At 45.9% G+C, this 22,294-nt stretch overlaps 1 protein-coding gene across 2 annotated transcripts in view; it reads right to left on the bottom strand.

The window, feature by feature from the left end:
* TENM3 (teneurin transmembrane protein 3) overlaps nucleotides 1-22,294 on the bottom strand; it is a 562,235-nt gene that overhangs the window by 90,685 nt on the left and 449,256 nt on the right. For both annotated transcript variants that reach the window (XM_045821208.1, XM_045821209.1), the window contains 5 exons: nucleotides 17,118-17,328; nucleotides 16,577-16,678; nucleotides 16,198-16,392; nucleotides 14,881-15,081; nucleotides 8,767-8,952 (listed from right to left, as the gene is read on the bottom strand). In XM_045821208.1, the coding sequence (XP_045677164.1) occupies nucleotides 8,767-8,952; nucleotides 14,881-15,081; nucleotides 16,198-16,392; nucleotides 16,577-16,678; nucleotides 17,118-17,328 (895 nt within the window). The remainder of the gene's footprint in view (nucleotides 1-8,766; nucleotides 8,953-14,880; nucleotides 15,082-16,197; nucleotides 16,393-16,576; nucleotides 16,679-17,117; nucleotides 17,329-22,294) is intronic.

A 22,294-nucleotide genomic window follows, 5' to 3' on the forward strand; every position in this document is an offset into this window, starting at 1 on the left:
CCAAAACAAAGCAAAATGAAACGCGCTTAAAATGCCGAGTGAAAACAGACATTATCTCTGTGTTAGAAACACGGGAGCTGAGCGGAGAGAATGCCGACAACCCAACAACGCGGGGTCCCCTCCCGCATTCGGAAAGGTCAGAGAAACAGGGTTTGCATTTTCAGAGGAGATTACATAGCCTCGTTGGGGAAAAAAAAATATCAATTCCGAGGGGATTACAGAGGATCGAGTACTGTATATAAAACTGTTAACTGAATAAATTAGACGCCCACGAAACAAATAACACGGAGAGGCCCCGGAGGGATCCCACTGTCTCAGAGGACGGCACCGACATCTGAACATCAGCCCCGTGTCCAAACACGGGCGACTCCGCAGCTCCGAAGGGGCTGTCCGCGGTGCTCTGAGGGCTCGCGTCCTCTCGGTCACATGGAATTACGCACAGCTCCGGGGCTGCAGGGCAGCGAGGATCAGAGGAAGTTCTCGTTCTTGCACACTTTCACGACAGGCTCTGTGGCCTTGTCTGGACTGTCACTGCCATCCGGGTCAGCGTGGGAGACTGTCCCTCCCCTCAGCGCCGTGGTGGCCCCTGCCTGCCGGCGACCCAGCCTCCACCGTGCAGGACAGAGCACGGGGCACGGGGCCCCTCCGCCAGGGTGTCGGGAAGTGGTGGCCGGCAGGCGCTCCTGGTTTTCTGTTGGCTGATTCCTCTGCACAGAGACCAGACCCAGTAGGTTGAGAATCAGCCACAGTCGCCTTTTTATTCATTTCATTCATGGTCAGTAACGTCTATACGGTGTTGATTTGGAGCCAGAGACTGTTGTAAGGGCTCTTCTACGGGGTCGAGGGCATTTCAGGTGGGTGCCATTTTCATCCCCACTTTAGAGATAAGGAAATGGAGGCCCAGACGGCTTAAGCTTAAAGCTTAAGCGGTTTTCCCAAGATCACACAGCTCTCAGGTGACAGGGCTGGGCACAGAGGCGGGTCAGGTTTGTGGGGTGTGACATTATCTAACTAGGGAGGCTCTCTTTAAAGGAAAAGAATACCAAATAAGGGAGATGAAATTAGGTATACAAAAGTAACTATTTAGGAGATGAAAATCACAATAATTATAATTTTTAAGCAGATAAATACCACAAATATTAGAAAGATTGCATAAGGTTTTAATTAAGTGCCTGACCTAGCTCTAATAAAAAAGTTTTCCTATTGTTTTGGGGCTATATTGACTCTCTGCCACTTTATAAGACAATGGTTTTGTGGCATATTCTCTGTGGAGAGAATAGAAAAACAATTCAGGCTTAATTCAATGTGGTTGTTTGATATGGTTTTCATTATGGATAGTTTAGAAAAGTTTCATTTGGCCTCAAAATGTGTGATCAGTAATGTCATGTAAATTTTTGGCATTACTGTCAAATTTGGGGAGACTTTTGAAATTGCCCAATAAAGTCATCTTACATGCCCTTTGAACTGATGACGTTCATTCATAACCACTTGCTGTGAAGTCCTCGAGCAGAACAGTGTGAGCTTCTGTTATTGTCAATAGCAGCACTTCGCGAACGAGCAGGAACCCTTTCCCGCCAGGGTCACACGACTCAGGGAGTCGCTGGGGTGCGTATCGGGTGTGGCTTCACACCCTGATGCACTCAAGGTTGCAGAAACACTACAAGCTTGTGCCCCCCAAAGGTAGGAATTTTGACAGATTCCTCAAAAATGTTCACCAAAAATATGATGGCCAGTTTATAAGTCTTTAGTTTCCATAATCAGGCATCCTGGCAGGAGACCACGTCTGCTTTGATCCGGCATTTTACAACGTATGTGACGACGAGAAGAATTTTCTGTGGATGTGCTTCTGTCCCACACATTTCAAGCAGTCCATCTCCTCTTCTAGCGATTTCCTTCTTGAGCGGGGCGCTGCAGGGCCACTCACACCCTCCTGCGCTCTCCGGCCTGGGCGTCGTGTCGTGAGGTGGGTCAGCGGGCGGGAGGGACGTTCGTGGGTGGCTGGCAGCAACAGCCACAGACAGCGATGACTTCGCACCTCACAGATACACCCAATCAAATCACCACGAAATGAACCCCCCGCTCGAACTCTCATTGGCTGCATCCTCCAAGTGCCAGTCACTCGGGAGCCATCCAACGCCCAGGGAAAGGGTGATGGGAAGAAGCTTGGAGCAGAAGGAGACAAAGGTCTCCACCGATGTGCAAGTGTTGCACGAACATACGACCACATACACCCACGGTTCCCCTGCAAGATCTGCAGGGGGCGCTGTGCCAGTGCGGGAGCCCGAAGCCTAATCCTCACCAGTTTCACAGAAAACACACCAGCAGCCCAGCAGGACCCCAGGCAGGGGGCGCTAGAGGCCCCGCTCTTCCCTGTAAAGCCAGTCCCACAGCCGTGAGCCAAGTATCTCCAGGGCGATCACTAGCAGGTGTAACGTGCTACCCTAGACCCAGTCAGTAAGGGGAACTATAAAGTTTGAACGAAGATGTAAAAAGACAGATTTAGAATTTCCATATTCCATAGTATTATGAATATGATCACCAACTTGGGAACTCACAAAAATGGCAAAAGAATATAATTTTTGCCATCTAAGTAAAGCATATACCAGTGTCATTTTTTTCAAAATGGTCACCCATTTTAAAAAGTTTAACAACTAAAACACTGCCCTTTCACCATCTTCCTTAAAAAAAAAAAAGAATTAGAACAACAAACCTAAGTTGCCCACCCTGGTGTAGTTTTGATGTTTCTTTCATCTCATACTGTTTTGTAGAAAACTCCCCAACTGTGTGTATTTCATTTTCAATTTATAATCGCCAGCATCCCAAGGCCCCGAGCGACCATGGTATTTAATAGCGGTACACTGCGTGCTGTATGTCTGCGTTCCGTGCGAACAGACAAAGCATGTCTTTGTCATCATTAATGATCTTTCTCCCGATGTACTAAAGAATTAGAATAAAAACAAATAGCTGGTCTTTTGCAGCTTAAAGGAATTAGGATTTCCCTTAGGCCACATTTCCATTTGAATTGCCTAAAAGTGCATGAAAATCAATGTAGCTCAATAAACAGTGCTGTGTTGGAGACACTGCGAGAAGAAAAACACCACAATAGACTCTACCTTTTGCTCGTCACCACGATTTTACAGAGCAGCTCTTCACTCCAACACGAACAGACAGGGGTGTGCAGAAGCAGGGTCACAGTTGTGAGTACGAGAAAGTTTATTCTTGTCTTCTTATTTATTTGTTGCATTATTTTCCATATGAACGACTGGAAACCTCCTTTTGCCCACCCCTGTGTTCAGGTCTTATTAAGTCATACGCATTCTGAGACTAGGTTCCAGTTTTTGAACCATGTTATGAAAATTTCATGCACTATTTAAGCAAATTTGCCGGACAGAAACTTTATTTTTATTTAAACTTCAGCACCCCAAACCTTGTTGGGGTTGCCCCTTGCTCATTCAATACTTAACAACAAATTAGAAACTCTAACTTACCGAACACTATTTGCTGGGCACTTTAATAAGTGGTTTACATTGTAGGATTTCATTTAAGTGTAACAACCCTATGAGACACACGATAATCATATACGAGGAAGCATGCGTGGAGAGGTCAGCTGACTCACCAAGGTCACACACTATGTAAATGGTTCGGCAAGAATTCAAATTCCAAAAGCTCTTAAAACAGTAGACTATTCTGCTTCAAAATCTCATAGGACAGGTATTATTATAGCCATTTTACTTTTGGAAAAAAGCCAACTGCAGTTAAAAACAGTTAAAATACAAATCATAGTGAATAAATCACAGAACTGAAACATATCTTTTTTTTTATCTCAAAGCCCACACTTTTCTCCCTAGTTTGTTACACTGACTTTCCTAAGAAGTCGTATTCAAACATCACAGGTGAGATGATCAATAATTTGCTTCACGGATAAAGAAATGAATAAATTATCAAACGAAAAGTAACTGAGGCGTGCAAATGCCACAAGGAAAAATAAAAATAAGAGCCGAAGGGAGCTGAGAATAACAAGGGAACCCCGTGCTTAAATCTAGTAATTTTCCAAGGAAAGCAAAAGTTATCAATGAATTCAGAAATTACCAGAGACCTGGAGGGGCCCTTCAGGCGGGAATACTACTCAAGAGAACGAATGGATGGAGAGAATTTAACAAACACTCCCCTTCTGAAAACTCCACAAACTGACAAAAGAAAGAAACATAACCCTGGGAGTTTCACACCTAAGTAATTAATGACGGTATTGCTAAAGCTTATTGGAGGGCAGAAGCAAACACTTCTTTGGGATCTTCATCCAGAATTTAAATGTTTTCCAACCTCAGGGTCTTCATTACATCTAAACAACATTTAAACAAGTACACCCATTTTCTCCATTCCCCTGTGAGGGAATGGAAAATGCCAGTCAGCCTCCGGAGGACGATTTCTCCCTCAACAGAGATGTGAGCTCTGTACTTTCCTAACCACCCCTCCCCCTAGGTAGGTGACAATCCAATCTCCACCCTTCCTCCACCTTCAGGCTCAAAATGTGGCACTTAGGATTTATCCTGTGGCCCAGGATGTTTAGTTAGCAGTTCACTTAAAAACTATGGATTTTGCCTACCAACATCTGCTCAGCAGAGACTGCCATGACACATGCATTGCTTCTATGGCCAATTAAATCCAGCAACAGGCCAATCAGATAGCAGTTCTCACCTCTTGGCCAATCAGATAGTAGTCTTCTCCTCTCAGCCAGATAGCAGTCTTCTCCTCTCAGCCAATCAGATAGCAGTTTTCCCCTCTTAGCCAATCAGATAACAGTTTTCCCCTCTTGGCCAATCAGATAGCAGTTTTCCCCTTTTTTCCGAAAGAAGAAAAGAGAGCCAACCCGACTGAGTTGCCTTTATAGGGTCATAGTTCTCATTCCGGTTCAATACACTGACAGTGAACTTACTGAGTTAGGCCAAGACAAGTATCACCCAGTTCACGTATTTGACCCTGAGGCACCTCGACTCTCTCACTACAGAACCTTTTAAGCTCTTAAAATACAGACAGCCATATGCCACTCCAATTGTATCAACTATTATTTATAAACCACTTAATTACATTAAATACTTTTTTAACTTGCTTCTGGATCCTCTAAATATTTTTACATATTTTCTATTCATGACAAGCAAATGATAATCATTTGACCCTTTTATGGGAAGGTCACATACAAAGGATGATACCACTTGGTAGCTGAGCATCTGTAACAGTGCGAGAACTATCAAACTATGTCCGCAGTAACTGCTGGTGCGTATCTGATGTGGCTCAATCATGTGACTTCTCTTTATTTATGAAAGGGTCCGACAATCACGAATGCTTCAGGAGGAGGAAGAGAGAGATATTTATTTTAGTTGAAATAGTGTTAAAAGTAGGTTTCCCCGAGTTTCCTCTTCCATCTGCAAACATCACTAGTGGAAGTCTGACCCAGGGAAGGGAAAAAACTTGGGAGAATGAACCTGTGGATGAATGAGTCTAATTCCCTGAACACATGATTCCCAACAAGAGGAAAATCTGAACACATTAATAAAAGTATCGGGATGGAATCCTTTCAGGGGGACACTGTGTTCAGTGAGGACTCTAAATCCACAGCCGATCTTACTATCAAAAATGCCCATGGTTTTATGAAAGCATGAACGGTTATGAAGACAGCGAGGTGACTGATGAAGAATATTCTTCGCTTTCTATTGGGAACTTCTGTTTGCTTCTAACTGTTTAATTTCTCCTTTATCCCTCTTTCAATTAACCTCGCTGTTTGTATTCAATGAGATGGCGCATAATCTGGAAAAAGGAAAAAAAAATCGCGCTGATTTATGGGTGTTCTTTCATAAAGTGGCAGCTTCTTCAGCCGGATGCCCAAGTGCTGAAATGGAAAGGAAGTGAGCAGCGCATTAACTCTCTGGAAAGAGGAAACTCTGCGTCCTGACCTGGGCTGTTCAGTCAGCGGCTCGCAAAGGCCGCTCTTAACATGGCCCCTCAGGCGTCACTGTGGACAGATACAGAGGGAGCGAGGAGACAGGGGAAACCCAGTGGGATCTTTGTGTGCCAAAATTTGGAGCAATCATTCTAACAGTAAAGAGCAAAACAATGATTTAAAGGCTCTCCACATCTTTTAAAAGGTTCACTTCCAGGGCTTATTTCTAAATAAAGCAGGCCCTTTCTTTCCACATTGTTACTCACAAGGGCTACAAAAGCCACACAATAAAATGCAACAGTAGAAATGGAATCGTTAACTACCGCAGCAAGATATGTTACATCATAACAAAAGTCCCGTTTGTTGCCAGACAACTGAGAAGTCGTTCAAGATCAGCTCAGCGCTGAGAAACTAACCATATAATATTGCCGAGGTCAGTGAGAACAACAGAATGATTTAATAACTGTTGGTTGGCAAGTTAAAACTGCCTGTGAACTTTATAGTACACTTCCTGGTTTTCTAAACTAGATACACATGTGTTTGCTGTACTGCCTAGGATACACGTGGTCAACTATGTGACGCTCCCCCACCCTCAAGCCAGAATCCGTGCACTTCCGATGCGTGTGGGGGTGGTGGGGATCAGAAGCCTTGTCCCTGCCCTCTGCTGGGATGTGGGCATTCTGGGACTTGCCATGGACCTGCTCGGTCACAGGGGTAGTACGCTGTTCTCTGGGCATCCCTAGAAAGATAATACAAACTGGCTGGTTGTCAGCTTTTCTTGGCCTTTCTGTAGTTCACAGAACAGGTGACCAAAGGCCTGCAAAGCCCCCCTGAGAGAGTCGAGGAGGAGGAGCCACACAAGATCGTGGGCAGGAGCGCCCTGCGGGTGCCGTGGATGCATGCACGTGCCGTCGACCGCAGTAGAACAACACGTTTGCCCGGGGGTTAAGCTCACAAGCAGCAAGGGAGACCCTGAGGATGCCGCCCCGGTGGGAGGTCACAGGGCGAGCCTGATCTTTAGAGGTTTGCAGGGCTGGCGTCCGTGAAGCTGGGCATTCCCCGCCCTGATGATGCTGATTTGCCTGCCTGAAGCCTTTGACACCTGCCTTCCTTTGGAGAGTCTGGAATCTGGGTGGTTTGGTTGCGGCTGACAGAGGCCACGTCTCTGAGCAGCCTTAGTAAGAACCTTTAACTCGGAGTCTCCACCGGGCTCCCCCGGGCAGAAACACGGCACACGTGTCCATGCCTGTCATTGCTGGGGCAAGGCGTGCTGCGTGTGGCCGCTTCTGGGGCAGAGGGACGGCACAGGGGGCCTGTGCGTGGGCTTCTCCCGACACCAACTGCTGGCCTTCGTCCCTGTCTGGGCCACGAGGGCCACGAGCACAACCCCCCTGGGTCCCGCGGGTCTGGCTAGTGGGTCACCACACGTGGGGGTGGCAGTGCGACCCTTGAAACAAATGTCGGTAAGATCGGAAGGGGCCTGATGAGGCTTTATAAAGACACAATTACGACAATGACGTATGTGATTTCAGTTTGCCCTTGAAAGAATTCCTGGCTAACCGGCTCCTGTAAGTAAAAAAAATGTGAAGTATGTGATACTTACAGATGCACTGGAAGAAGAAAACTTTTAAGATACCAAGACTTCCCCCCAAAACTTTATCAAATTTTATCCTACGGACACAAAACAATGTGAAGAAATGCCATACCCCAAATTATGAAATTTTTGTAGGGCCGTGCCTTTTATAATTCATAGTATACACTTTCACTAAAGTGAGGCAGAAATGAATTACAGGAGACCCTTAAACAAGGCATGGCCTGGGACGATGACTTCTAAAGTTGAAAATCCGCATGTAACTCTTTGACTCCCTAGAAACCTAAGTTGTCCCTCCGTATCCACGGAGGACTGGCTCCAGGGCTCCCCACGGACACCCAGCTCCTCCGATGCTCGGCCCCCTGAGGAAGGCCCTACAGCAGTGCGTGCATCGGGCCCTCGGCCCCCGCAGACTGCCAGTGGTGGCTGGAGCACAGGGGAGGTACTCACTGGGAAAAAGCCAGTTACCTGCCCAGTTCCAACCTGTGTCGTTCAAGGGTCGGCACTGAACACCTAGAACATGCGGTGCTGTGACACCGACTAGTGCGAAGACGCGTGATTCTGGAATCCACAGACACCCAAGAGGCCGCACACTCAGACTGTTTTAAAAATAAAGAAAATATTTTGTTGTTATGCAATGGCAATATAGACCACTGGAAAGGAATGTTCCAGGAAAGCTCATTTGTAAGTAAGAAATGAAATCATCTTTACGTCCACCCATTTGCGTGGCCATCACAGAAAACAGCGAATAAAAAGTTCTTAAACTCCGTACCCATGCCGGCTGTTCTAAAAAGAACTAGGGTGCCATTGTAAAATGACAATCCTAAAAAATACTTCCTGTTTAATAAAAGTGAGTAAAATTAGTGGGAAGACACGACCGGTTCTTTCTTTCTGCAATTTTAAAAAAATTGTAAGAGTTTAACAATGTTTTGGGGTGACACTGGCTGATAAAAATGCACGGGTTTCCAGCGCACAACTCTACGACACACCGTCTGTACAGTGCACCGTGTGTTCACCTCCCGAAGTCGAATCTCCTTCTCCCGCCGTCTGTTCGACCCCCTTTGCCTTTTACCATCCCCGCCCCCCTCACCCCCCCGCCTCCCTCTGGTCCCCACCGTGCCGTGGTCTGTGCCTGCGAGTGTGTGTGTGTGAGCGCGTTCCTCGTCTGTTGCTTTCCCAAGTGGAAAACCAGCAAACGCTGCGCTCTCGCGCGGCGCGTGGTGGGGCGGGGCCGGCCTACCGATGGTGCAGTGCTCGCCGTTCCAGCCCTGGCTGCATTCGCACTTGCCGTCCTTGCACGTCCCGTGCTCCGCACAGCGCGGGTGGCAGGCTCTCTGGCTGCACGCCGGGCCGGTCCAGCCCTCCTCGCAGCGGCATGTGCCGCCCATGCACACGCCGTGCGAGCCGCAGTCCACGGAGCATATCTCTGCGCAGAGGAGGGGAAGCGGGGAGGGGCGGGAGAGAAGAGCAGCAGGCCGTGAGAAGGGGCGCAGACCCTGTGCGCTGCACCCGAAACTCCGGTGTGTGAGCGTGCAAAACACAACCTCCGAAAGGATCTCCCAAGTATGCATGTACTAAGTAAATTTCAGTGTCTACTCCTCAGAGTATGAATGGTGCAGGTTTACTGTTTAAAATTCATCCTTGAATTTTATATGCTGCCATGATTGTGCATAAAACACACGTGGAAATTTTGTTATAACTTCCTATATTCTACACATGTGTGTATACAGGCAAGCACATCGGCTACTAACGAACAGAACATGATGCATAACGAGAGGAAGATACACATACACATGTATGTCTCCGAGAGTATCTTTCGGGAGCCAAGAACACATGCACACGTGTGTTACTGCATCCCATTAATATTAATTAATGAATTATCTCAGTGTCTACGCAGGCATCTAACAGTAGTTGGCTTACACCCCTACAGAAAAAAAAATTGAAAAGGTATCTTTCTAATCCTCGAGTTTAAAATTTCAGAACATTCAGAAACTTTCACTAACAAGTGTTTAGTATAGTATGCACTGTAGCTTGCTTCTGAAACACAGGCATGCTAGGTACATGACGAAATTGTGACTTTCCTGTTTGGTGAATTTGTGCTGTTGACAGGTACAAGTTGCCAAGCAAAACCATGGTGAACCAGGTTAATGTACGTAACTACTGACTGTGTCGTTTGAAAAACGAGCTTTTCATTTACTAGAATTACTGAAGGCAGCCCAAGTGACCCAAGGACTCTAAAACCTATGGGTTAGGTCTTTAAAAAGAATTCAGGTGTCAGAAGTATTTTTTTTTTTTTCATAAAAAAGCTTTCTTCTACCAGATCCAGTGGAGGGAGAGTCAAAGAGAGACAAGTTAGAAGGTTATTTTAGTTTTTCCTCTCTGAATTTAAAGTTAAATAAAACTAACTTTTGCTTTTTTCTAAGATTGCAAGACTATTGTTTAGCTTGGGTTTTCTTGCAACAAAGATGCCAGACGCTAAACCCCTGAAGTCATTTCGAACAAACAGAACACGGACGATACAGCCTTACTTTTAAGTTAAAAAAAAAATGGTAACGGCGTATGTAGTCACGTGCTCCTGGTTTCCCCCTTCCTCGCCCAAATCGCATTCCTCAGACTCCATCACTCTCTGTCTCCGAGTGCTGCGGAATTTTAAGCGCCCCGCCAAGGCTCTGTGAGAGCTGTAACATTTCTGGTAAACAACAGCCAGGGCTATTAAGTGGAAGAGAGTGGTACCAGCTTTTGCATGCCACATTTTCGGTCTCGTTTGAATTAAATTTTTGATTAAGAGATCTAAGACGGTGTGATTAACTTCAGAGGCACGGAACGTCAGCTGGGCTCCAGGAGGGAGAGGTTTCTTTCCGAGGCACCCTTTTCACTCCATCGAATCAATTTTTCATTAGGGCGAAGGTGTTTATCAGCGTGCAGCACACTAGCTTTGAGCAAGGTGCGTCGATCTTTGTAATGAACTTATTAATTAGAGTTAATTTAATTGAAGTGTAATTGAAGGGCTAATTAATGGGCAAACTGCGGATGAAGAAAGAGGGAAGTTCTGTGGCTCTCAAACCTATAAACTTTCTGTGGGGAGCAACGCATTTCTTCTCTCTCAGCAGCTCAACCAGACGTTTCTTCGGGTGTGGAATCTGCTCTCTCATTGAATTCAGGTTATCTGGGGGTCCTTTCCACACCAACGGAAGAGGCAGCCGGTGAAGTGTTTTGCTTTAGGATTCGGTAAATAATTCAGAATGACACTGCTGCTACTACACTTGAAGCCACACAGGCAAAGGAACGATGTCTTTGTAACTTTGAATGAGAACTGTGCAATATGTGGATAAATCTGACGCACCTGAATCCCGATATTTTCACAGGATGTATGCATGCACATTTGAGGTTGTTGGTAATAATTCTAAGTAAGTTTTCTGACTTTTTTTTTGTCAGCTAACAGCAAAGTTTATTCAGTGCTTATGTTCCTCTAGAAAAGAGTACTACACATTCTTGAGAATTTAATATATGTTAAGTTTCTGCTTTGCCTTGGAGATAAAAGACAAATAGGATGAAGTTGTTTTGTATTCAGGTAATGAGGTTTTCCAATAGAAAAAACTTACATCAGCATAAAAATTAGCCTAAATACATAAAATAATGATGCATGATTGTGGCAGCCAAATTAATATTTTTATTAACATTTATATCTTTTTTGCTATTCATAGCAATGTCACTATAAAGAAGACTGAATTGTCTTTTGAATTACTTAATATATGTCACAAATCATCCTTTATACAATAATTCAGGTAATATTAAATAACTTTATATGAAACAAAAAAGGGGCTATTTTGCTACTCCTCTCTTCCTTGTATAATTACCGGAAACAAATTAGAATGGCAAGATTTCAAACAAGTGCTACTTGATAATTAGGATTATTGAGCATATTTTGTAGCTGGAGGCAGAAAGGACTTGAACTAAATGCTTTACTATGCAAGTGATTATATCTATTAATTTAAGTAGATATCTTCATGGGATACATTTTTAGTATAAAAGCTGGCAATGTAAACAGAAGCTCAGCGGAAATAACTAAATGCCTATTTTGATTCTTGTAATTATAGAATATAATTTGAGGAAAGGGGGACAAAACAAGTTAAAGAGGCATTATTTAAAATAATGCCGTGCCCCATGCGTGGTGAGTGCTGGTTGGTGAGGATTCCCAGACCCTTTCGTGAGGCCTTCCGGGCTGTCTGCACCCCAGCCCCCAACGTGGGTCTTTACTCTTATTTGCCCGGGATGTTATCTGCTTAGCAGCCCTGCACTTCCTCCTCAAGTTTCTCTTTTCTTCAAGCTTCTCCTCCTCCTCCACTTTCGCTTTCCTTCCTTCTCCTTCTTCCTCTTTGTTTTTTTGTGGTATTCACCTTTGCTCAGGTGGTCTGAGCATCCAAGCAGAACTATCCTCCTCTGTTTCTCCCTCACCTCCCCACGGCTGCCAGGACATCCTGCTCCTGCCCCCGCCCCCCCATGAGACTCGCCCCTCCCCAGCTTCTTCGCTCCACGCTGAGACAGTTGTATTAATGCCCACCTCCCTCGCTGCAGACTTTCAGCTCTTCTCACCGAGACTTACACTCTGTTTTCTTAGCAAGTTCTATTTTTGCTTCAAACTGTCCCTTGGCTCTCTCCTTGCCATTTCCGCTACCTCCAAACTAGTTCATGCGCTCAGCACCGCGGTCCTCTGGGAGAGCTCTCCCCGACGTCTCCCCGCTCATGCTCCGCCACCATGCACGTCTGCTCAGCACCCTCCAACATTATTCTCGTCCTATCAGCGGGGGCGCATCTTTACTGCTGGTCAGCTCTCCCTGACCTACAGTCCAGGGGTGTCCAACCTTCTGGCCTCTCTGCGCCACGCGGGAAGAAGAGGAGTTGCCTTGGGCCACACATTAAAGGCGCTGTGGCACATAATCACACACAAAAAACCTCATGAGGTTTTAAGTAAATTTACAATTTCGTGATGGGCCACAGTTGCAGCCATCCTGGGCTGCCTGCGGCCCACGGGCTGCAGGTGGGACACCAAACTGCATCTCCCATACTTGGGCCCAGACTACTTTTTACCTCCAACTACACGGTCTTCAGTGTCGCGCATGTATAGATCTTCTCACGGTTGGATCTTTGCTAATAGTAGTGGTGGTGCTGGGAGCTACGTTTACTGTATCACGAGCTCAGCCCTGTACTAAGTACTTCATAGGGCACTAATTCAAGTGGTTCCCACAGCATCTCCGAGGAATGTCTTATCATTAAATCCATTTTACATTTAAATCCATTTACATTAAATCCATTTATCATTTAAATCCAGGTGAGTAAACTGAGGTGTATAGTAATTGGCCTGAGGTTTCTATAGAGGTTGGATATTAACCCAAGTATCTGATTTCAGAATTCAAGCTCTCGAGTACTTTCTAATATTCTTCCCAAATAAAAAAATATTCTTCCCCACCCCTATACTAACTACAACCTTTAAAAGAAGGCAGGAAATGTTAATAAAAGTCTCTTTGAGAACTTCCTTTTTTTAAAAAAATAATCTACTGTAGTCTTCCCCGGTTCCTATTTAGCCTTTGAGAACTTCCCATGGGCACCAAGGCAGGGTCACTCCCCTGGATGTTGACTGAATTTAGCATAGTTTTCCATATAAAACTCAATAACATGTGAAACTGGAAGATACTGGTTTTGAAGTATTTCATGAGCGTTCATCTTATCTCCCCAATTACACTGTCATTTTCTTGACTAGAACAGCTTCTTTTCAAACCGCGTGACTCATGAGTGGGCCATGAATGTAATGCATGGGTTGCAACCAGAATTAAAAAAAAAATAGAATAGCCCTGGCTGGCATAGCTCAGTGGATTGAGCGTGGGCTGTGAACCAAAGTGTCTCAGGTTCGATTCCCAGTCAGGGCACATGCCTGGGTTGCAGGCCACGGCCCCCAACAACCACACATTGATGTTTCTCTTTTTCCCTCCTTTCCCTCCCTAAAAAAATAAATAAATAAAATGTTCAAAAAAAATAGAATAGACCTGTGAAAGAGCATCAGTGTTTATCACTTTGGAAAGCTTTTGTTTCAGTTACATATGTGCACAAATATGTATATTAGGTTGCAAGTAAAAGTGGATTTAAAACTGTTGGTCACTAGGTCAAACGCATGAAAGCCACCCTTCCAGGAGGCAGGAACAACATCATTCGTTTGTCCCCGTAAGCCTGTCATGAGGCCACGCACACGGCTGGTGCTTAGTAACACCCCAGCTGACTACAGCTACCCCCTGCATTTCTGTTATCATCATGTCACACGCACACCTCATTTTACTGTGCTTCACAGATGTTGCATTTCTTTATGAACTGAAGGCAAGATCTTCCACCAGCAAAAAGACCGCAACTTACTTTATCGTGGGGGTCTGGAACCGAACCCACAATATTTCTGAGATAGGCCTGCATGATGATTACACACCCTGTGCCGAACCACTATTTACATCTATTCTCTATCTATGTAGATGTTTGACTGTGACCCTGTTTAGCCTAGTGTTCTCAACTAACCTTTAAAAGCGGCTTCTCTGCTCTGAGACGGTGTGCTTAGACTCCTGAGCCCTGCACAGGCCGTGAGAGTTGAGAAGACAGGGCGCTTTCCAGGAGTGAGAGGTTATTCTTCACCATGCCACTAAAGAATTCATTTTTGCCCTGGCTGGCGTAGCTCAGTGAATTGAGTGCAGGCTGCGAACCAAAGCATCACAGGTTCAATTCCCAGTCAGGGCACATGCCTAGGTTGCAGGCCATGGCCCCCAGCAACCACACATTGATGTCTCTCTCTCCCTCTCTCTCTCTCTCTCCCTCTCTCTCTCCCCCCATCCCTTCCCTCTCTAAAAAATAAATAAATGAAATCTTTAAAAAATTTTAAAAAATAATTCATTTTAATAACAAATTGATTAAACCTGTTTCTTTCCTCTTTGTAAGGTGATTTCATTATTTTTAATATTTATTTCTACAAAAAAATCACTTCTTTTTAATACTCACCTGAGGACATGCTTACTGATATTAGAGAGAGGGGAAGGGGGGGGGGGAGATACGGACGTGAGAGAGAAACATCTGGTGGCTGCCTCTTGCACGCCCCAAACCAGGGAGCAAACAGGAAACCCAGGCATGTGTCCTGACCTGGAACTGAACCGGCAACCTTTCAGTCTACGAGATGATGCTCCAACCCGCTGAGCCATACCAGCCAGGGATAAACAATCACTTTAATAAAATCCATGTCAAATTTAATGGGCATTCTACACATTGCACCCTAATCTTTAGCTCCACGATACTGAGCACTCAGTGCCACTGCGCTTATGAACCTCACCATTGGAGCAGTCCGGGCCAGTCCAGTTAGGGTCACAAGTGCAGGAGCCGCTTTCCTGAAGGTACGTCCCGTGGCCAGAGCACTGGTCCGGACACATGGTCTTCAGGATTTCGCAGTTGCTGCCGCCCCAGCCTGGGCTGCAGTGGCATTCCCCGTGGATGCACACCCCGTGGTTCGAACAGCCGGGGTCCAGGCAGTCAGCTGGGGGAAGAGCAGAGGCCCGTCTCAAGACCAGATCCGGGAGATGCCATTCGCAGCACACACAGAGCAAAGAGCGGAATCCCCACCTCATTCATAGAAACACGTTGGATACTCAAATATACACCTACCAATTTCGGGAACTTGTTTCTGAAAAATGCAAATACATTGTTATACAATGAAGCATTAAGAATCACGCCGTGGAAGTAACTGAGACTTTTGGGGGGCTCTGTGGTTTTCATGAATTGCACACGTGTGCTCTCGAGATTTCAGACCCCGGCTCTCTGCTCTGCCTAGCCGGAGAGTAACACATACTGGCTTTTCTACGGCAGAACCGGACTGGCTGACCTCACCCACCGCCACTGAGTGTGGACAGCTGTGTGGGACCCTCAGACTGTTTGAGAAACGAGCAAGTTGCCTGCTCTCTATCTTTCTTAATTCACTTTAATGTGCTTTAGATGACGAGATTTAATTTAGCCATTGGACTCAATAAAACTTTACACGCGTAGGGTCAGTGGCCTGAAAATTTAATTCCAGGGACTTAATTGTGTTACTTTGTGTGTGCAGATCAATAAAATCAATGTGACTGAAGAACCGATACGGTGCGTTTCTGCTTTTAGAAAAAAAAAAACAATTCAACTGCATTTCACAGTGCAGTGTCTTGACTGTTGCCGTCACAGACAGTATGAACAAACCACGATGTCCTTCTTTTTTCACGAGTTATTGTGCTCAATAGTCTGTCTTTCCAGAGATGCCAGAAAGGCCTGATTTAAAAAGCTGGCATCGATACGAAAATCTGTTAAAAAAAAATAAAGCCCTCCCAAACCAGTCCACTGCTGGTTTGAAGGCACAAATGTTAGCTCACTTTCTCAAAGGGGGGAAAAAAAAAGAATTATTCACACGACTGAAAAAGAGTCAGGGGGCCTGGCTCTTTGGTGCCCGTTCTTTATGTTAGCTCACATGCTACTACAGCGATGCACCCGCAAGTATGGAAATCGAAACGACTTTCACGAGGAGGCACATAAAAGGTCGTCGGTCTGCCGCCCTGAAGATTACCACTTTAATCTGCTGCTGTCTGCGAAGAGGACAAGGGACTCCTGTAAACACTGACATGTTTACCTTCTTCACAGTTCTCTCCTTTGAACCCCGAGTTGCACGCGCAAGAGCCCATGATGCAGATGCCCCGGCCCCCGCACTGCGGGTCGACGCACTGCGTGGCCGGCACGTCGCACTCCGTGCCCTTCCAGCCGCTGAAGCACAGGCAGCGCCCCTTCGAGTACTGCCCGTTGCCGCTGCACAGGACCGGACAGGCGGCTGCGAAATAAAACACGACACCGCCGTCAGCAGCCGCGGCCTCTGAGAGCAAAGCCGGCGGCGCCGGGGCAAGCCGCCTGCCAGCGCCCCCCTCTCTCTCCCGTCTTGGTCCTTTCCCGGGGGGCTCGCCTTTCGGTGGCTTATTTATTGGGGCTTAAGGAAAGACAATCGGGCTCTCGCATACCTCTCGAACAATCTGGACCCAGGAATCCCGGAAAACAATGGCAAGTTCCAGAAACACACTCTCCATTTCCATGGCAATTCCGGGGGCACTCCACCACAGACTCTGAAGCAGAGAGAAAGGACAAACGCTGCTTGCGTCGCCTGCCTCTGGCCCAAGGTCAACGCCAAGGTCAATGGTGGCCCTTTGATCACTTTGGCTACATGTTGAAGGAAGTAGGGCTGGCTAGCTCCATGGCCAAAACGGGCTCCCTTACCCTCGACTGTTCCAGCAGTGAGTCACGGTGCTGCTGGTCCATTGGCAGGCGTGCTCAGGTGTTTGCACAAGGCCCTGTCCCCCCAGCAGAGTGCCAGGTAACCCTTTCTTCCAGGGCCTCACCGTTTGGCACGTACTCATAAGCGAACAATCTAGAACTACTTCCCACAGCGAGCCTCGGGCTCCACCACCCGAGGCGGCACCAATGTTGGCAGACACCGTTGCGCTCCCCTTGGCCACAGTGCTGAGGCCGTAGCCCCAACGGGGGTCCCCGGAAGGCCGTTCTTACCTATGACGATGGTGTTGAAAGACACCTGCTCCGCATTTTTCCCGTCGTTGTAAAAAGCCAGGTGCCAGATTCCGGAGTCCAAGTACTGGATGAAGCCGGCCTCGTGGAGGCTGACGGACCGCGCCTGCCGCCCGGCTCTTTCCGACTCCAGAAGGTTCCGCTGCTCCCTGGCGATCAACCTGCTGCCGTCCAGGAGCTCGACGAAGTCGTACTGAGCACGGGGACAAGCGGAAGGGTTTGGTGGTCACAAACAGTACGATCCACTGTGGCTGCCTCCCTCTTTTCTTCCCCCCCTTTTCTCCTTTGCTCTAACAAGCACACTGTTAAAAAGGAAGCTCTGGTTGACAGGTCTGCTGTGCATAGCCCTTCTAGGGGTGAGGAAAACTACCTACTGTGCACACCCGTGGCATTTAAACTCCACAGGTTGTGTTTTTCCTTATGGGGCAACATGGTTTGCACATGTCTTTCATTCATCTGGCGGACAAACATCTTGAGGCGTGCAGGCCGTGCGGGGGAACACACGTAAGCCAGAGCCCTGCAAGCCCAGCAGCCTCTCCCTTCCACCACGAGGGGCGCTGCTGTCTAGGGTTCCAGTTAACGCTCACAGAGTCACGACCACGCTGGCACACTTACTCCTCGCCAGGATGATTTGCAACCCTCTGGCAACCCTCCTGGGAAGGCACGGGTATGGACACTGGACGGAGGAAGCCGGCTGACCCCAGGGGGCTGCGGCAGGGCCACACGTCCGGCATGGGGCGGAGCTGGGGTGGATGGGGTCTCAGGTGCACGTGGCTCAGAGCTCGGACTGTGTCCTCTGCAAGGCTCCTCCGCTCCCCGGGACCTGCCCCGCCCATCCCCAGATTGTGGGGGAACCCGTGGGGTTCCACGCAGTTACCGTTGGATTCCAAACAAGTAATAGGGTGCCTTTATGTCATTGATTAAAAGTAAAAAAAAATGAAACAAGAGACGGCTTTGAAGGGATGGAATAATATAAGCATGCCCCATTATGATGTCCTTCATCATTAAACTTAGGTTTTATTTCGGTGAGATTAATCACGAACACTGGGTAGCTAGAGTTTAACTGGAGAATTTAAAGATAATCAAAAGTGCTCTGGCTGGTGTAGCTCAGTGGACTGAGTGTGGACGGCGAACCAAAGTGTCGCAGGTTCGATTCCCAGTCAGGGCACATGCCTGGGTTGCAGGCCATGGCCCCCAGCAACCACACACTTATGTTTCTCTCTCTCTCTCTCTCTCTCTCTCTCTCTCTCTCTCCTCTCTCTCTCTCCCTCCCTTCCCTCTCTAAAAATAAATAAATAAAATCTTTAAAAAAAAAGATAATCAAAAGCACATAATGTCATTGGTAACAGCAGGGTAAAATTTTGAAACCAGAGATAATGCAATGAATTTGGAAGACATCGCAAAGACTTTCCAACAGAGTATGAATCAACTTATTATATAACTTTTTTTTTTAAATTTTTATTTATTTTCAGAGAGGGGAAGGGAGAGAGAAAGAGAGGGAGAGAAACATCAATGTGTGGTTGCTTCTCATACACCCCATACTGGGAACCTGGCCTGCAACTGAGGCATGTGCCCTGACTGGGAATCGAACCGGTGACCCTTTGGTTCGCAGGCTGGTGCTCAATCCACTGAGCCACACCAGCTAGGGATAGATAACTTTTTTAAAAGCCGAGTGATTCAGTTTCTCTAGTCTCTTACTTAGTTCCATGTCTTCCTGAGGGGTGTGATGTAAGTATAGTAAAGTGCTACACGTATTAATCATTGTTACAAAACTGTGTGTGTGGCCTATCCATAGTCTACTTTCTGACAGACTCCGTAAATGGAATTTCATCAGTATTCCGTTTTTAAAAAAGGTCAGCATATGAATCCCTTAATACAATCAAACAGGTGTAGCATAAGTTGTTCAGATTCTGAGATTCACAGTGAACTGTGTTGCCCCTGGACTGATCACAGACTTTAATTATTGCTAATAAACAGAACTTAGAATAGCAAATCCACTTCCTGACTTCCTAAAATTCTTATTTACATATAAAAACATTTCTGCTGTGTAGCGAAACCGCATCATTTAATTCTGAGAAATATAAAAAAAACTATTAGTTAATTAGCATTCAAATTTTGTGTTTGCATTTATATCTTAAAAAGGATGAATATAATGACTAGTGTGGCTATTTGACTTGCAAAAATTTCACTGGAAGTGTATTCTGAAATTATCAGAGGAAAATTAAATCAGTGCGTTTGAAAGGTGCTTTTATCTCAGACAAGCCATTCATCTTCTCATCAGAGAGAAACGCCTGTACCGGCACGGCCGAGGCACGGCCCCACTGCTCGGAAACATTGCTGTCCTCTGACGTGCAACACGGTGATCGGAAACTGAAAGGGGGAACGTTCTGAGTTTTAACTGGTCTTTCAAACTACGCCTAGTTACTACCGTCACCACAGGAAACCCCGTTTGCATCCCACCGGGAACACCACCAGGAGGCTGGAGAGGAGGGTGTGGGGGGGTGGGGAGCAGCTGGCAGGAAGGTGTCCACTGTCCTCCCAGTTCTAGGCTCTTCTGGCAGCGGGGGCGAGGGGAGAGGGGGGAGGGCACTTCCCACGTGACCTCAGGAGGGTGGCTCAACTCCCTGAAGACACATGCCCTCCTCCACGCTGAAACCACCTCTGCAAAAAGTGAATAAATGACGTGGAATAGAAATGTTTAGTAACCTTTGTTTTTAGGGTGTGAAGTAACCGATTACAGGCAAACTCGAGTGACTTGTGGTTTCCTTTGCAGTGGTTTGCTGAGAAGATGGAGGAGACGTGGATTTTCCTGTGCAGGCGAGTCTTAAGATCTTATGCCACTTTTGGACAAAACTCAGTTCCACCACTTTGGGGGGGCTTTCAGAGAGGTAATCCTGACCCTTGGTGAAGGTGTCTTGGTGGTTCACTTCTGAACAGGCTGTCCATTTGCTTACCTCAATTCAGTTGCTAAAATGAGGAGAACTCAGAATCTAAGAATACTTAACTGTGTTCTTAAAGGAACGTGTTTTGGTGGCGGCAAAGTCTCGTCATAAATCCTGGGAATATAGAGGGGAGGAGACTTCACAGATCATCTGACCTCCTTCTTTCACGTTACAGGTAGACACTGGGGGGCAGAGAAGTTACGTGATGGTGTTCAAGGTCCCACGGTCAAGGGTGGACGGGTGTGCTTAGAACCCAGGCTTCCAGCCCCGTTCCCAAACAGCGTTCGCGCGCGTGTGCTCAAGCGACACGGGGCACTAGTACCTGTGAGGTGTCCAACAGCCTCCTTAGGCTTTGCGCTGCCCAGCAGGAGGAGCTGGGCATCGGGGAAAAGCAAGGCGGTGACTCCGGGCAGACAGGCAGACAGACAGTTTTCTACAGGGTCGCTAAGACCCTTTCAAAACTCAAGTGACTATTCTGAATGGCGGGCCACTTTGAATGATTTCAGGTTGATTTACTTAATGTGTCCCAGAAACAGAGGAATGTTCTATTCGGGCTGCGTTACAGCGTATTTCAGGATTCCACACTGAACTCCGAAACAGCGGTTTGCTCTGCTGATCTTGAATAAGCCAGGCAAAGGATCCCTAATAATGGTGGAGCCTGAGGAAAAGCCTAACCTACTTAAACACGTATACTGTGGTGGAAAAGAACAGTGGCTATCGTGCACATGTGTTTAAATGGCAGAAGAAGTATGTGAAAACTTGGAAACTGCACCTTTTATTTCTCTAATTTTATTTATGTAACTTGCGAAGAGTCAACCCTCAATCTTTAAATAAACTCTTGACGTGCAGGACACACAGGACATTTTTTTTCTGAAATTATGTTTGGACTTGACTTTATAGGTTACACGTCTACTGTCATGCTATCCATTAGCTCACAGGAAATGTGTTTGCGTCACACAAAAATAACTTAATCATGCACGGGGTTCCAATGAATGAAATATATTTTTTCTATTTCACTGGAGTATTGTTACAAATTCAATCTAGCTGTTACAACTGACATTACAGACGCCCACTTCCACTGGAGAAAATCTGGTTATCACATCCTAGTTAGTGTCGCCCATGAGATAAAGGGGAGTTGGCTGTAGTCTAAAATCGAACACTGCTACACAATAAGGAGTATTTCTTGCATCAGGATTAAGGAGGTTCAGTAATGCAGGTTTGAAAAGTGTTAAGTCAGAGAAATGAATATACCAAAGCATAATACTAAAACTTTTACAACTATATAATTTATGTACGTATATGACATTTTCCCTGATCCGCAATGACATTAGAGAAAGCATGTTCAAATTTTCTTGCTCACCTTTTTTTAAATATATAATTTTTATTAGTATATGATCAATTTGTCTATAATTTTCTCTTTTAAATTTCTGTGATAGAAAAGGCATTGCTGACAAAAATCACATAATATAAAGCATAGATGAAAATCTTCCGGTCTTCATTTTATAAATGGAACTAAAGTCAGCATGAAATTCCATGGGCAAAAAAACTGGTCATCAAGTATAACTTTAACTTCATCCAATTGTCAATTTAAATGAACCTTGTCTTACATTTTTGGAATTCTTGTATTTACTAACATCATATTAGTTGATCTTGGGGAAATGTCTGAGCTCCAATTTTATGGTAAGTAATTTAAATAATTTCTCTTAGACATAATGGGACCTTCTTGAAACCACAATTTCCAATTTCTGCACCATGAGGCCATGTCAGCTTATGAGGAAGCCTGGGGGGTTATTGCTGGTGCCCCTCCCCTGGTGACTCTTATTGTGAAGTGGCCTGCATGCAAGCACGCTGACGCTACAGTTCTCTGAGTCTGTGACACAAGAATGTGTGAATGGTTTTGAGAATCACACTAATGTGGGCATTCTTGGTCATCTGGAAAGCTCTTTGGCCTTTTTATTTCATTGTTCATCATTTGTAGATGAGGAACTATGGCCTGAATTGATGAAGTTTCTATCATCATATGTATGTTTATGCCCCAATAATTTCTCTACTGAAGGCAAATCTGGCATAAAGTAAAAATAATAATACTCTTTCAATAGAATGAATAGATGGTTGAGATGAAAATGTTATGCGTACATTACATGAGAGGAATCAGGTCACCTGAAATCACCACAGCATCTTTGTAAAACACTTGAAAAAGCCATGGTGTTTTACTAG

Source organism: Phyllostomus hastatus, unplaced genomic scaffold (assembly GCF_019186645.2).
Source record: "Phyllostomus hastatus isolate PE091 unplaced genomic scaffold, TTU_PhHast_1.1 phas_scaffold_46, whole genome shotgun sequence".
Lineage (NCBI taxonomy): Eukaryota > Metazoa > Chordata > Mammalia > Chiroptera > Phyllostomidae > Phyllostomus > Phyllostomus hastatus.